This window comes from Idiotropiscis lumnitzeri, chromosome 9, assembly GCF_059441095.1.
Source record: "Idiotropiscis lumnitzeri isolate Australia: NSW breed Sydney's pygmy pipehorse chromosome 9, RoL_Ilum_1.0, whole genome shotgun sequence".
NCBI classification, from domain to species: Eukaryota; Metazoa; Chordata; class Actinopteri; order Syngnathiformes; family Syngnathidae; genus Idiotropiscis; species Idiotropiscis lumnitzeri.
The window spans coordinates 10,716,076-10,732,697 of NC_142399.1; the positions used below are offsets into that span (position 1 = coordinate 10,716,076).

Below are 16,622 nucleotides of genomic sequence, written 5' to 3' on the forward strand. Positions count from 1 at the left end.
TTATTATTTGCCAAGACATTTAGAAAATGCATATTCCACAATAACGACAAACAAAAAAAAAAATTCAGTGCCATTAATCCACGAATATTTACACGACTCTCAATGTACAACAACATGATCATCACGTTCCGAGCGCGTGTGCTCCGCAACATAACGCTTGCTTCATCGTGTGCTTTTTGGACTAAAAAATAAAGAACTTTCAACGCCATTGTGGTCCTGTAAAGTGCATCACCTTCATCCTCGTCATCGTTTGGACAAAACGCTCCACTGTGAAGCTCAGTTGCTCTTGACTGTGTCCTGTTTTTTGCTGAGCAAGGCCTCGAGCAGGCGCAATTTGGCTTTGAGGTTCTTGTACTGGCAGTACTCCTCCGCCATGGGCCCGCGGTCTTCCTTCTGACAGACCCTGTGAGAGGACACACCATAGTTTGCTCATCGATTGTTTTTCGTTTTGTTTTTTTGGTTAGGGGCCGCAGCAGCTTCCTTAACCGCTTGACGCTCCCCATGTTGCCTCTAACAAAAAAAATGACTTTCCGCTGAATGTGTAAAGAACAGAAAAAAGTGCAAATTTTTTTCTGAGTTTTCTATGCTGTATAAAGTAGAGTTTCCTTTAGTTTTTTTTCCTCTCATTACACTGTGCTGCCTTGACTTGAGTTTAATTCCTTCCCTGATCACGTTGGTAAGCAGGGCCCACCGCCCCCTGCAAACGTCGCAGAAAATAAATTTAGGACGCATGTGTATCAAACAGCAGAAAGCAGCCCTGCGCTGAAAAATTACTTCGTAAAGTGTCAGTCTCCATTGAATTTAATGATGTCATTAATTGGTTCCAGTGTACTAAAAAAAAACACCAAAAACTACAACTTTTTACATTTTTATCAAGAAAAACAGCACTGCACAGCACTTGATGCAATAGAAACACAAATATAATGTAAAGAATTAAAACAGTTTGTGTACGATTTCATACATTAATTCAATGAGAATTTTGTGTGTGGTCATACATTAGTTGTGTTTTCTCAGAGGATGAAGAATATATCCCTTGCGAGTATTGACTGTCTGCAAGTGTTGTGACTGTGTTCAAATCTTAAGTTTTTTCAAGGTTTCCAAGTACTGCAACATCGATGCTAGTTTCATTAGCTCATCAATGGCGATTTGTATTGTGTGTTAGCATTAAGCTAATAGACTTTAGTTTCATTTACATAACATTTTAACTGGGATCAGCTAAAGATGACTTGTAGGAGGAGCTAGGCCACTTTTTTGGGAAAAAAAAAAGTTTTATCTGTCAAACTGATGTTTTTGCAACTCAAGGCAGATCTCTCAAAAGTCGAGGAACCACTGTGTTTCATTCCATTGACTGAATTATATTTGTTGTTTTTGTTGTAATCAAATGCTCCCCAGTTTGTTTATTATTTAGACAGAATAAAACCAAATAGCAAAATAGTTGTCCTGTTATTTATTTGCATGTACCTGCCACTCAGGGTGTAGAAAAGATCCTCAAACTCCCGAAGTGCTCGGTGGAGCCGCCGTTTTTCCAAGCGAGTGATCCGAAGATGATCTAGTAATTCCGATCTGCGTGATGAATAAAAGTCACAATGAGCAGGCCAAGGTAATCCCTTTTTCTTGGCCAAGAGTTGAAATGATGAATTTGGTTTATCTGCCCATGCCTGCGACAGACTCGATAGACACCTACAATATGTACACGAGCCTACACATGCTTGCAACTATTCAAAAAATTGAGAGGAAAAAAAGATTGAGTGCCCACAATCCGTACCTAGAAGCCTCATGGAGTGTTGCCATGGTGACAATCTGCGGCTGGAGACACTTCATTTCCTCCAGAGGTGACACCAGCGGCGTGTCGGACATTTCTAAGGAGGAAGGGGGCAGCGGTTCCCCAGATGACACGCATTGCTGTCTCGGGTTTTGCTCTTTAGGGCGGTCGTCGTCGGAGAAGTCCTCTTCCTCCTACGGACACACACACACACACACACACGCACACCCCCCCCCCCACACACACCCACACACACACACACACACACACACACACAACACGTTTTGATTGTAAAATATCAATGGACAGAACGCAGTTTAAAAAGGATCTTCGTTGATGCACATGGGACAGATTTTATGTAGTGTGCCCGTATTGCCACTAGAGGACAGCAAAGTACACTTATTTTATTTGCGTGGTGCATAACTTAAGACAAAGAGGTTTTTGTTGTTTCACATTTTGAAAAATCATGTCCTCATCATCAGTTTGTTATTTCTTTTGCTTAGCATAATATGAAAATGTGTTTTTATTTTCATTTATGAAAAATAAACAAAAATGCATCTCCATTTAGTGAGTTATTTCTTCTAACAACAAAGAAATATGAGTGAGCAGGCAAAACATGCTTGTTTTATAAAGTATTGTTTTTGTTGTTTCATATTTTTTTTTTTAAAAATATCCAAATTTTGTGGGTTACTTCTATATTAACAACTGAGAAAACGCAGCTATTTTTGTTTTGTTTTGTTGATACAAAACACGCAGAAGTGTTTTTTTTTGTGTGCGTGTGTTTTGCAGAAATTTTATTTGATTCTGAGTGACTTCAGTGTGGTGAAGTTGTCTTTCTACTCACAATGGTGGGAATGGGTGTGGAAGTGGTGGAGGAAAGCAGCAGCTGTTTGAGGATGCGGTAGCGCTCGTACAAAGGTTTGACCAGCGACCGCTCATTCACGCTGCTCTAAAGACACAAATGGAGATCACATTGTTACTGAGAGCGCCTTGCGATTGTCACACATTCGAATATTTCAAAAGATGTATAATGAAAATGTCATCAAGGTTGCCCCGCTCAAATATCGCAAAAGAGCTTAAAAATAACCAAAGGTGATTTATTTTCATCAAAGCCACAATGAAGTCATTTTTTTTGCTTTTTATTTCAGAAAACCCTAAAAAAATCTAACTAAATGTCAATTATATTATATTTTTTAATAATCTCACTTCAGATAACAAAAGATGTAGCAGATTAAAGCAGTGTTGGCAACCATCCAGCTCCACCAAAAAATATATTTTTGGGCGGGGGATAATTGGGAGTTGAAAAAATATATATATTAAAATGAAGAAACGTGTTTATTATCAAACCTAATAAATACAGAAAAAACTGTATCTCAAAGAAAATGTTTTGCAGTTTTAAATAAAAACAAAACCTAAAAAAAACTACAAAAATGGAATTTCTTTAAAAAAAATAACATTTAAAAATTATTTTAAAAATAAATTATTTAATTAATTAAAAATGTTTTAAAAAATTACATTTTAAAAGAAAACTGAGAAAATGTGCTTGTGTTTAGCATTAAAAAAATAATGAAATGATCAAATTTAAAAAAACATTGGGTATTGTTACTAGTTTCTTTTAATCCAATTTCTTTTTAATTAAAGTCCTAACCCTGACGCCGAATCACGCATTTTTCAAATATTGTAATGAAGAAAACTTGTTTCTGTTGTATTGTGCACAGAAAAAACAAAAATATTTGGATGAGTGTTTATTTTTTTACCCAAAACACAAGGAAAGGTATTTTGCATTTGCATAAAAACCAAAGACAAAACAAAAAAAGTCTCTGAATGATACGTAGAAACTCACCAAAAAAATTAAAACTAAAAAAAAGAATGTATCAGTAGTCCAAATTTCTTTTCATCGAAACCCCAAAAAGTATGTTTTTTGTTGAATTTCAACAGAAAAACGCACACACAACAAGAAAGTCATACTGATTTGACCTTCGATATTATTCCAAATCAATATAGTTCTTGCAATGAAATCCAAAAGGGTTTCAAGATCGCTTTTAAAAATTGTGTACTTTGCCTATACACATTTACAGGACATTAACACGCAAAAAAAGTGTCAAGATGCTCGCTGTTAAAATTGTTCGTGCAAGATCTCTTGATGACAAAACGTAAAACTCATCGAGAGATGTGACAGCCAAATCCAAATGTGTTCTTACCGGGCGTCCGTGCAGACTCTCAAAGTAGAGCAAACACTTCTGCAGGCTGGACTTCTCCATGCTCATCTGGGACGGGTTCATCTCCTGCACGTCAACACACGTCACGGTCTCGCTACAGGACTTTGTTCAATTGAAAGGAGAAGGAAAGAGAACCTTGATGGAGTCTGGCAGGCCGAGTTCTCGCCGCCTCTCCGCCAGCGTCCTGCTGATGACGTGCAGAGTTTCCTCCACACTGGGCTTGGCGTTGCTGTTGTTGTTCGCTGGCCCCGAAAGGGTCGCGTCGCTTGGACTGCCCCTTTCCAAAGCTGCTTTCGGGACGCCTTCCTCTGCATGACACAGCTTCAGCTCTGCACGACCACACAAGTTGGAGCATGCGGTTAAACATTAGCGCAGTTTTTGAGGATGAGAGACAAGAGTCACTTTGGATTCATTTGACAATCTCGTTCTTATTGTCCACGGCTGTTTGCAGTGATGACAAAACTATCAAACTAAGATTTAATTCTATCCCAAACACGAAGAAAATCTATTAGTTGTGATTTACATTATAATAAAAGGTTGAAAAAAATAATAATTTATACAAACAAAACAACAACGAAGCATTTTGTTTTGGGGATATAAACAACAACAAAAAAACAATTAGAATGTACAAAAAACATGTATCTTTAAGTCTTTAAGTTTGAACATTTATTAAAAAAAAATCCATTAGCCAAAACAAAAATGTTACATTTCATATGAACACAAAACATAAACCTCCGGAGTAGAGGCATATTTTATGTTATTTCTTTTCAAGTGATGTTACCCACTTAGATAGATAAATAGAAAGAAAGATAAATAAATAAATAAATAAAGGAAAACTATTTAAAATACGCAGTGTAGTGACAAATTTTCTGAGCTATTAATTTTTTGTATCCAAATTTGGTAGAAAATGTTTCTTGTGTGTACCAGAAAAAATAAACTAAAACTAAAAATAATAAAAATGCATCTTATTTTCTTCTCACAACGTGACTTTCTTTGTTCCACATTAAAACAAAAAGCAAAAGAAAAAAAAGATTAAAATTAGTTCACATTCGTAAAAAAAAAAAAAAAAATACACTAAAATTTTGGTGTCTTTGGATGAGCAAAAAAAGTTTTTGTTTTGCATAAAAACTACCAAATTTAGGTAAGAAATTAATGTTAATTCCCTTTAACCAAACCTTGTTTTGATTTGTCCAACATAAAAAATATATATTTTTAGGGAGGGATTACCAACAAAAAGTTTCTTTTGTTGTTGGTTTTTTTTTTTTTTTTTCATAAAAACAGCATGCACCCCAAGTGACCTTTTAGCTGCTTGCGGCTCTTCAGAAGCTCCTTGATCAGTCTGGCAACCTCGGGATGTGCGGTCTTGTCATAATAAGAAGGCTGAGGGAAAAACAACAACACATCCACATGAGTCACCTCCCAAACTCGTGACGTGATGTTTGTGATGCAGTGGTTGAGACGAGGCCTTTCGGGCTCGTGGACAAAGCGTGACTCAGTCGTTTCGACTTTGGTGTTCACCTTGAGCCTCTCCTGCTCAAAATGCTCCTCGAGCTGTCTGATCCTCTTCCTCAAGGTCTGAACGTGTCTTCTCAACACGGACACGGACAGCGAGCAGTCGTCTGCTTCTGCACGGACACTGCAGCGCGCCCTGCAGATAGGGAAAAAAAAGTCAATCCACGATAAGGACACATAATATAAATCTAAAAATGAAATAAAAATAAAAATAAAAATAAAAATAAAAATAAAAATAAAAATAAAAATAAAAATAAAAATAAAAATAAAAATAAAAATAAAAATAAAAATAAAAATAATAAAAATAAAAATAATAAAAATAAAAATAATAAAAATAAAAATAATAAAAATAAAAATTAAAAAATATTTATAAATAAAATTTAAAAAAAATATATAAATAAAAATAAAAATAATAAAAATAATAAAAAATAATAAAAAATAAAAATAAAAATAAAAATAAAAATAAAAATAAAAATAAAAATAAAAATAAAAATAAAAATAAAAATAAAAATAAAAATAAAAATAAAAATAAAAATAAAAATAAAAATAAAAATAAAAATAAAGTGCATGACCGACGACAGCAAGAGCAGTCGGGCTCTGGCCAGTTGCAGTAGCGCTGCTGTCAGTGTCAACAGAGGAGGATGGCACGAGTGTTGCTTGTTATTGCAATGATATGTGTATTAAAATGGTCAACGAGAATAAATGCTGATTAATGTTGATTCAAAGCACTTCAGGAACTAGGAAGAATTTCTCAAATGGACTTTTTAGCCCATGATTAAAATGAATACTCAGAATCTTTGCAGTCCAATTGATTAACGACACCTCGGATTTGTGACAAAATGTCAGATGTCAAATTGCATCAAACGTGCGGAGGGGCAGCAAAGTCTCATACATGCGTATATGCTGCGAGCACGGCGGCGACGGGGCGGTGTCGGGATCCAGGTTGTAGCGCAGGCTGCTGCTCAGGTTGGGGCAGCGAGGTGACGGGATAGGGCACTCGCCAGTGGTGAAAGCGGAGAGGGGCAGCAGTGTAGGACTGTCCGGGGAGCTGGCTGGGGGGTCGCCATGTCCCGGGGTTCCCTCAGGAGGAGAGGTCGTGGATGGAGCAGGAGGACAGGAAGAAACCTGCGACGGGGCAGGTACTGCTGGACAGAAAACAACAAAGAGAAACTTGAAAAGTGATAGAAGTGATTTTACTTTTTGTTTGCATAATCCCAACAAATACCAGACAAGGATAAACACCAGCCCCCACTCCCAAAAAAATATTACAAGAAATGCAAATAAATCAGCTGATTTTTGCCATTGTTTACTCTCTGTTGTAAACATAAACAAATATTACAGGACAAAGTGACATAATTCTGTTGTGGCGTTATTAATTGGTTTGTCTCTAGAGAATCTGTGATAGGCTGGCAACTAGTCCAAGGTGTACCCCGCTTCTTGCCCAAAATCAGTGTGCCATAGCCTTATAATAGTTTTATATTTTTTTAAATAGCTTTAAGAGCAAGTTTGTTCATTTTTATTTGTTTGTATTTCTCCAAAAATGCTTGGTTTTATGTTCGTTTTTATTAGTTTTAGTATTAGGTTTAGTATATTATAGTATATTATATTTTTTAATAAAGTAAATTACAATTCTCACACGCGTCCTTCTTCTGTACGGATGTACAATACTGAAATAAATAGATTGAAAATCAACCCTGAAAAGTCATTTTTGCTATAAATATAATTTTTATAAAGTTTTATAAACATAAAGATGCAGTTTAAGTTAGTTTTCTGTTTTTTGTTGAAGCATTTTCATTTGTTTTTTTTTCAGTCACGTAAATGATTTTTTTTTTACTTTTAGTTTTAATTTATTTCCTGAGACTTTGTAATAATATTGATGTGCCGTGAGATATTTGTAATGTATGATGGGTGCCTTGCATTAGGAACAAACAGAATTTTTTTTTTAAAAAAATATACAATCGATGACATGTATCTTAAACTTGGGAGCTACCTCAGTCACGTTCAAACATATCCGTGCGTGTGTTTGTGTGTGCGCGTGTGTCAATGTGAGTGTGTGGGTGCACTCACTATGCGGTGATGAGTCGATCGTGTCCTGAACCGGCGTTGTCGGGGGCGAGTGCAGGAGCGGCTTGTGGTCTAAATGCGGGCTTGGCTGCCTGCTTAAAAAAGGCTGCTGGTGGGCTGGCAGGTTCTTCTGCTCACGGGGGTCTTCTTGCTCCAAGTCCGGGGGGCTAAAATCTGCCTCCAGGGCTTGGAGCTTGAGGGAGGGGCTCTGGAAGCAGAAGCAGAACATGGCTTTGCGCAGCAAGGTCTTTCCTGAGCTTAAAAAGTCCTCCAGGGGATGAAGTGAGAAGGTATCACGCTGCGTTTCGTAGTAAATGATGGTGTCCTCCGCCTCGGCGATCCTCACGTCTCCAACATCACCTTGGTCATGATGGCGCTCAACCCAAAAAGTCAGAAGGACCACTGTCCAAACATGTCGGAATCCGAGTGCAGGACGCAGCACAGAAGTCCATTACGCAGGAAAACACGACGAGTAGAAAAAGACGATTGACGCACATGGCGTTGCTTCCCGGCCGGCATTCCCTGCTCAACTGCCTCCACATGGATTATTCATCAGGCGCGGCAAGAAGGGGCGCGGCGGGAATACCGCTCGTGTCGTTGCGTGCGGCGTGGGCGCGTGTGGGTGCGTGCTCGAGCAGAGGAGAGGAAGAGGAAGACGAGGATGATGTGAGGGGTGGGGGTTACCACGGCAACGTTGTCAGAGCGAGGCAGGGCGGCTACGCGATGATGGTGCTGCGGGAGTCACGTCGCTCTCCTGCACGAACATGGAGGCTGCGATGAAAAGCAGTTTTGCTTTGAGGCATTTGGGGAAGGGAGGCGGGGGGCCATATAAGTAGCTCTGACATCATCATCATCATCATCATCATCATCATGGCTTCAAACGCTGCTTTCTCACGCTCCTGCACTGTTCATTCATAAAAAACACAGCGTTGTGCGTCACAAGGGCAGGGAGGGGAGAGGGAAAGGAAGGAGGGGTCGGAATGAGGCGGAGGGTATCGATAGATGAGGCAGCCGCAGAGAAGCACGCTTCAATACGCAAGTAAAAAAAGAAATTACTTACGCGAGCATCGACGGTGCCCTGTTGTCAAAGATTAGGAGTCTAAAAATGGCAGCAAGGATGGAGGGATCCATTGTACGTCACAGCCTGTGTAATTATCAGTGTTTGCGCGTGGGTGTGTGCGTGTGTGTGTGTGGGGGTGTGTGCGTGCGTCAGGAGAAGCATCACCTCCTCCTCCTCCTTTTGCCTGAAGGAGGACAAAACAGAGTGATGATGTGTCATTGTGCTGCAGCCCATTGAACACGACACATATACGAAAGGAAATGCTCCACGCATGTTGCAATTTAAAGTCTGGCAGAAGCTACACGGCAAACAAAGTGGATCATTTGACAGGTTCAGGTCTTTGAATGCCAATATTTGAGGAACATTTCAATACAAGAGTGGTGTTGACAGCTCTGCCTTTAAAAAGTTATCCCTCGTAATTTTAAGGTAAGAGTGAGGAATTTACTTTTTATTTTAAGAGGAGGCAAAATAGTGAGTAGAAATATTAGAAAAATATGTAGTGCAGTTTTACACAACTGAAAATTACAATCTCAATAAACATTGTGAAATGCTGAGAGCAAAAAGGCGCTTTGGTAATGGTTGGAAAACGAAGCTTCAAAATTGCTTCATGAACCAGTTGTTGTATTTTTTTTATTCCTCCCGCCCAAAATCCCTGGAAGCACCCACTGACTCGAATAGCTCAATTTTTAAGCAATTATTATTATGTACTTCAGTCACATTATTTTAAATAAACAGCCGTCTTTCTAGAGTGTAACGTGCGACTATTCCTACATGACTCGGGTCGTATACAGTATACGTATGACTAATAGGAATCATATTATATGACAATAATGTCAACAGCATATAATGATTGAGTCGTCTCAGTAATAATACATCAACTGTAATGGCTTTGTTTAGAGCCGGCGTGGGAAAACTACGACCCGGGGGCCACATGCGGCCCGTTAAACGTTTTAATCCGGCCCGCCGAACTTGAAAAAATGTAATGAATAAACTTTGTTGATGTTTTATTTTCTAAATACTGTGGTGTGTCAAAGACAGCTATTTTGTTGGAATGTTTTTGTTCATTTTTATTTAAAATTAAATGGGTTTTTTTTCTCCGATGAGGCGAGATTACCAAAACACTCCATCCATCTGCTCCTGGTCCGGCCCCTCTGTCAAATTTTAGAACCCATTGTGGCCCGCCAATCAAAACGTTTGCCCACCCCTGGTTTAGAGCATGACACAAATGGCGTTTGGATTTATAATCAATTCTATCCCAGAGTTTGTGTATTTGTCTGTGTGTGTTGCTCTGAGGCCATCTGGCAAGTCCATTTAGGTTCCTGTTCAGTCTTGCGTGACATGAGTGAGGCACAAGTGAGACAACCTGTCCTGCAGCTCTGCTCTCAGGATGCATTGCGCCACCCACCGTACTCGCTCAGCGTAAAGTGGCCAGTTAGCAGTCACGTGGCACCCCCGCGGCGGCTCCGTGTTATTTGGACTGGAATCATATCAAAAGCGTGTCTGTGGGCACCGCGCTGCTCCAGTAACCCACTTGTCACGACGAGCGCAGCCAAGGCGAGTCAAGCTGGCGCAAAAGGAGGACAAGAACGACCGCAGCGTCCCGAGGAATCACGTCACGTCGGTGAGGATGGAAACGACAATGTCAGCCAGGCCCCTTTTTTTTTTTTTTTTTTTTTTTTTGAATTGAGCAGACAACTTAAGAGCAAACTTTAGCAAAGTGACGTGACTTGTTTTGTCACACAAAATTGAGGCCAATTAATTCAAGTGCCATCATTGAAAATCGTTAGGAATCAAATTTAAAATTGAACGTGCTTACAAGATCACCGTCGGTGTTTATTCGAACAAGTAAGAGAAGTATGCATAAGATGGGATAAGACATTTGACACTTATCAAAGCAGAATTACCAAACTTTGTTGAGCCAGCAAGGTTAAGGGAGTTAGCACGACACTTCCTGTTCATGCTCTTATTTTGAAAACTATGCGCTCAACTTCTGGTGATCTACTTAGCGAACTAATTTTACGACAGCAACAGTTATCAAAGGAGGCTTTCCACCTGTGGTTGTGTTATGCCTCTTTTTTTTTTTATTTTGGTATCAAGTTATTGTGACTTGGGTATTGTATGAACAAAAGTAGACAGTTAGTGACTATGTTTACATGCAGTCAACATTCGAGTGAAGGTCTAAATTCCGATTTCTGAACCATACAGTTTAAACCTCACATTTTGAGTCATCCAATTTAAACGGCAACGCGCCGACCTTGTGATGCAAATAGACGTAATTTCCGCTTGTAACTTGTTACCATCAATAAAACGTTATATTCTTGTGACCCAACACAGGAATAAAGCAGGCCGCTTCCTCTTCGCCCTAAAAGTTAGCCGTCTGAGTTTCGCCATGATCGCTGCAGAGAACTCAATCTATTCAAGTTAAGCTCATTATGGCGAGGATGCGGCACATACAAGAACGTTGTGTACTACAAAGACCGTGATTCCTTGCGGCTAGAACAAGCACATCCGCAAAACACACACTAATGCTTCATGAGAAGTCGGTAAACAATTCCGTTTAGATGATTGCCAGAACGTCCAGATTTGTCACTCCGGGCCTGCTGTAGGATGACAATATCACTAAGAAGTGAGCATGCCTCTGTCAAGGCTAAACTTAACAGGAGTGAAAATCCATTTGTGATCTCGCAGCGCATTGCTCGCTGACTTTGGCGAGAGGCCGAGTTTATCCTGGACCGGTTGCACTCAAATTGCAGGGCACATACAGACAAACAATTCACACTCACAAGTATGAGACTAATAAACCGAGCATGCATGTTCTTGGAATTTTGGAAGATGCAAAGAAGAGTGTTAGAGCTGATATTCGAACCACCGAACCTCAGAATTGTGAGAAAGGCAGACTAAGCGCTAGCTCATCGTGCTGTTCTGGAAAAAAAAGTGGCTGTTTGCGGAGGATTAAAAAATGCGCTGTGACTCAAACGGTGTAAATTAATTCCTGTATCAGAACCTTAAAACTGTGAGGCTGACTCATGGCTGAAAAAAATTTATAATCATATAACATGGGATTGTTTGTCCACGTTTAGGGTCTCTGAATGACAAAAAAATTATCAGGACCTTTATCCAGAGTCATATTAAAAATGAATCAATTGATGGTTCTAGCATGTTCAAAAAACGAAGCGTGAAGTCCTTCAATTTTTCTACATCTGCATATGAAGGAGAAAGTTTGGCTGCTCCTGCTCTGTAGCCCACAAGACGGCAGAAAACAACATTGTGCTTTTTCATCGACATGGCCGGCAGTCAAGCATACAGCTGACATGAGGGCGGCTTCCATTAGCAAGGAGAGCGCGCACACGCATGATGAGCACTCGGTAGTCGACAACAAGCCCCTTCCTGGAGGCAAAGCGGCTCACTCGCTGCCTTCAATTACAGCATGAGCCCAAACAACACACTTAAACATTAGGCACAGCACATGACAGCATCGTGTCACCAGCCGTTTGGTTCACAAGTAGGCCACACAGTGTGTGTATACAGCAGCACTCGTAGTCAAACAAAGCGCTTGACGCCATTTATTGCTGCTGAGCCTCGTGCTGGCACACATACATGAAAACGATTCATCCATATCGCAATGTAGCAAAATGCGCAATTTATAAACGATGTTTCATTTCAGTTGGTTGGTCAGGTTTATTTTTCATATAAGGTGGTCGGTTTGGCACGCGCGGATTCACATATTCGCAGATTTATTTTTTTTTGTTTTAACAATGTTTTTGGGTTTAAATGTATTTTTCCTCCCCTGAATGCAATTCAATGGGTGGTAATTATGCACAAATTTTAACAATTCACAGACCAGCCCAGTCCCTACATCCTCCGTGAATAGTAGATTTATTTCTATAGTGTTTAACTAAGTTTTGTGTTTTCATGTTTACATATTGTTTCATGACGCCTGAAAAGTTGAAGTGATGAACGCACAAATTTCTTTGCATTATTGCTGTAATGTGATTTATGACTGACAGAGTTATGTTTACGGCACACTTACTTGGTAGAATTTTTAGAAGTTGAAATAATGAGTACTTTAAAGACTGCAAATCAAAATGTTTAGAGAGTTAAAAACTCCAATTGAAGCACGTAAATTTTAATATTATATTAATTCATGGTTCATTTGCTTTTAGGCCCAACCAAGGAGAACAAAATGATTATGTATCATAAGAATTAATACTGTACATCAGATATTGTTTACTGAAATAAAAATGTATTTATTGCTTGTGTTTGTTGAGAAGACCTAGAAAAAAATAATTGTTTATGAAAAAAAATTGCAATATTGAGGAGGGGAAAAAAATGCAATTCAAAATCATTCAGCCCTAATGTTAACAGAACTGCAGTCACCAACCTGGATCACTTCACTTGCTTAGTTTTTTGTGTTTATAATTTAAACTTGCTTTAAGTACTACTTGAATATGAGCAACATGTTTGTCCTGTTGGCCACAACAATAGCTCTTGACCTGTCTGCAATATCAGATTATTGTGGTTGTTTTTTTTTTTTTAATAATTACTGAGCTTTTTTTTTTTTACATTGGCAAGAATTTCAAAAGTCACCTCAGAAGGGGTTGGAGGACGCCGGGGAAGGTGGGCGGGAAATGCCGGAAGGCAGAGGGAGGATCTTGTGTTTTCTGAGGAGATGGACCATCACGGTGTTGCACACGTTCTGCTCCTCCAGCATCTTCGCTCCAGCGGGAACGCTGCAAAGGGAAACAAACGCTGAGACACATCATCACCAGGTGGCATGTCGACAAACACATTGGGAAACACTCCCATCTAGTGGAGGGAATCATGCATCGGAGAAGCATCCTTTGTGCCGCCTTAAAATATGATTGACCAAATTGACGAGTTTTTACAGAAACGAGCCGTCCTTCGGATGATTTTCGCAAACTTGAGATACAAGGTCTGTTTGGTGGCAGTGAATTCAAATCACAATAAGTAGTAGCTAAGGGAAAAAAAAGAAGGAATCAGAAAGTTATGTAACGGCGGTGTTTGAGGCGTGGACGGCTACATACAGCTGACGTGACCGTTCCCATTGGCCATATTGCGGTGGCCCTGCTAGAACCGGTACTGGCCCTACATATTCACAATATGATACATTTTAATGATTATTTCATATTTAGCATAATTATTCTGGATTATCTAGCTTTTAAGAACATATTACTTCTGTGTAGTCCTTCTATGATGAGCGAGAACATCAAACCGGAAACATTTCGTTTTTGGCAATATGCCATCATGAATAAGTCATGCTAACAATGTAGCAGCCTTGGCGAGCTTGAAGAAATGGTTCTCAACTGACCTACTCAGTTAAATACAGGTTAAATGAAAAGAAAATTAGAAGCATGCTAGCAGCTTCAAGAGTACGAAGCTTTAACCTGGGAACAGTGAGGGAGACATTCGAAACAGCACATTAATGTGCTGCTATTAAATTAACAGTATGAACCCATTGAGATTTTTCCCCCGTTGCTTCAGGGCTCGATTTATGGCCGCCGCCAATATTATAGACCGTTAAATGGAGTGATGGGGGGGTCGTCATGGCAACAAGCCAGTTCAGCGTAAAAGTGGCTTAGAAGCTGCTATTTTGTTTGTAATTGCTTTAACATCACAGATATGTGAATTCAAATGACTCGAGGCGGCGCATTTGACTGGAAGTCATCAGAATCTTACATGCAACGTATAAAAATAGAACGACTTCAGGTTAACCTTTTCAATTGAGTACACAAAGTACAGGCAAGACCAGCATGGGGGAGTGTGAACCATGGTTGGTCGGAATGACAGGTCAGGATGGCTTACGTAACTGTCACGTATGGGTAAGAGGGGTTGTTTCAAGGCTCGGGTGGCAAATATGTGCAAGGGTGACTGAGGTCGAGCTGTCAAACAAGCTATCACAGAGGCAGCATGGCGAGTGCACTTCACACCTTTCAGTGTCGACAAGGTACATGGATTACAGTGGACGCAAACAAAAATAATTTTTGCCCTTCATGTGCGCTGGATATAAAAAGTCTCAGGTGAGTGAGCTGCATGCATATATATCAAGTGTGCAAGCATTCAACGTCCCTTCCAACAACTTACTGAAAGATGCAAGGTCCAAAAATGGTGGCGAGAGTGTCCACCGTCATGTGATTCAACTGGCTGCAAGCTGCCACTCTGGAAAGGAAGTTGGCGAAGTACAACAGGATGGTGAGGTTGTCATCCGGGATGCGGCAGAGGTGTTTTTTCAAGGACAAGTTCAACTGGGTCTCGTCTGTGTTGGCTACGAAACAAACATGAAAAAGAACGAGAATGTGTATTCATGAAGTCTCACAATAATATGATTTCATCTCGGGATGGGCTTTTGACAAATGTGAATTGACATGTCATTTTTGCTAACGGAGATGGGATAATTTTTTTTATGAAAATATAAAATATAAAGTGGCCCAAACAACAACTGTCAGTAGCGGCCAATTGGCATTTTCCAGCCAAGGTCATGACCCTAGAAAATCCTTGAATGCATTATACCTCTGAAGCACTGCACGAGGTTTCTGCGTTGGTACTCTGGGATGATGGGGTCGGGCAGCTGTTGAAAGAAGAGCTTGAGGAGCGAAGCTACAGTGGACACTTGTTCTAGCTCCAGTTTGACTTTCTCGCCATGATCCAGCCGCCGCCTCAAATGGTGGATCTTTGTCACTGAGCCGCCCACGCGAAAAAGATCCTTGTAGTCCATCGCTGATGACGAAAGAAAAAGGAGTCACAGATAGTTTGAGAATTAATCACAGAAAAAAAAACAGTGTTACCATTTTTCTCCAAGAACTCGACCATATCTCGTAAGACAATCGGTATGCCGTCGATCATCTTCCCGTTTTGTCGCAGCGTCTGGAGGGAGACGCCAAACACGCACTTGGATGCCACTCCAGACTTTGGGACCCGGACAGGAGCAGCTAGATCTGGGTTGCAATGAACACTGAACCACAGCCTTATGGCCGAAGTCCTTTCATGCTGTAAGGGGAAAGATACAAAATGTGAGTGGCTTACTGTCAGGGTTTACCAACGTTTATTAGCCAACACTTGACACTGTGCCCACTGCACACTGAGCAATGAGGCAGAGAGCGACTGAAGTGGAGCGTCACAAAAAACACTTGCCGTCTCTTCACCACACACCAAATGATTGAACACAGCACATTTTACCTTGTAGCTGTTGACCTGTATCTGGTTTTAAGGATCCACAGATAATACAATATACTGTATTATTTCTTATTGAACCACAAAAACATAGCATGATTGGCAAAGGCCACAAAGACAAGGAAATGGGAAGAGAATAAGTAGAGCGTCGATAGTTTGAGGGACTGTTGGCTTGAGTTGATTGGCCCGTTCGCTGCTACAGAGACTCTCTACATTTTACTTTGTAGGCACATGGACATATTACAATGTTATATAAGTTAAGTATTATTGTAAAACTCAAAATACAAAGCTGGCAAAGATACAAAGATTCCAAGATTCAAACCCTAAACCGCAGAACTGCGAGGCAGATGTGCATCAGACCAACTTTACCATGACAATTTGAAAAATATGTGAACATTTGTCTTAAATAGAAATTACATTTGATAATGTTTAGGTTATTCAACCTCTAGATACATCCTAATAAAGACAACGTTGGGTGAGTGATTGAAGATTTACTTACGGAGAATAATGAAAGTTTTCCACCCATGTTGCACTTGACTCTGTTGTTATTTGTGTTGTTTTCTTTCATTTGCTGCCATTTGTTCGCAGAAAGGTTTGCCTAATGTAAGCCTACCCCTGATTTTTATATTAGAATGTATTCTTCAGTTAATTGCAGATAGACATCCATCCAAGACATCCATTTAATTGAGATTAGGGACTAACCAACGAGGTCCGCACTGGCTGTACAAAAAAAATAAATAGATAAAAACTGGCGGAGGAAAATGAAACATGATATTGACTTGACGACGCGATCACTCCGCGGAGTTTTTTCCCCAAG

At 39.9% G+C, this 16,622-nt stretch overlaps 2 protein-coding genes across 2 annotated transcripts; both read right to left on the reverse strand.

Annotated features, from left to right (window-relative positions):
* On the reverse strand, nt 1-7,789 carry fam13c (family with sequence similarity 13 member C). The gene is made up of 10 exons (XM_088305180.1): nt 7,561-7,789; nt 6,386-6,635; nt 5,500-5,629; nt 5,280-5,361; nt 4,117-4,310; nt 3,964-4,047; nt 2,607-2,711; nt 1,766-1,956; nt 1,462-1,563; nt 1-403 (listed from the first exon to the last, which is right to left on the reverse strand). Exons 1-10 carry the CDS (start codon nt 7,784-7,786, stop codon nt 277-279), a joined length of 1,491 nt encoding a protein of 496 aa, XP_088161306.1. The 5' UTR covers nt 7,787-7,789; the 3' UTR covers nt 1-276.
* Nucleotides 7,790-8,719: 930 nt separating this feature from the next.
* LOC148330200 (protein FAM13A-like) lies at nt 8,720-16,588 on the reverse strand. Its single transcript, XM_088305179.1, has 6 exons — nt 16,305-16,588; nt 15,421-15,622; nt 15,146-15,352; nt 14,720-14,900; nt 13,205-13,347; nt 8,720-8,801 (listed from the first exon to the last, which is right to left on the reverse strand). Exons 1-5 carry the CDS (start codon nt 16,371-16,373, stop codon nt 13,206-13,208), a joined length of 801 nt encoding a protein of 266 aa, XP_088161305.1. The 5' UTR covers nt 16,374-16,588; the 3' UTR covers nt 8,720-8,801; nt 13,205.
* Nucleotides 16,589-16,622: the final 34 nt, after the last annotated feature.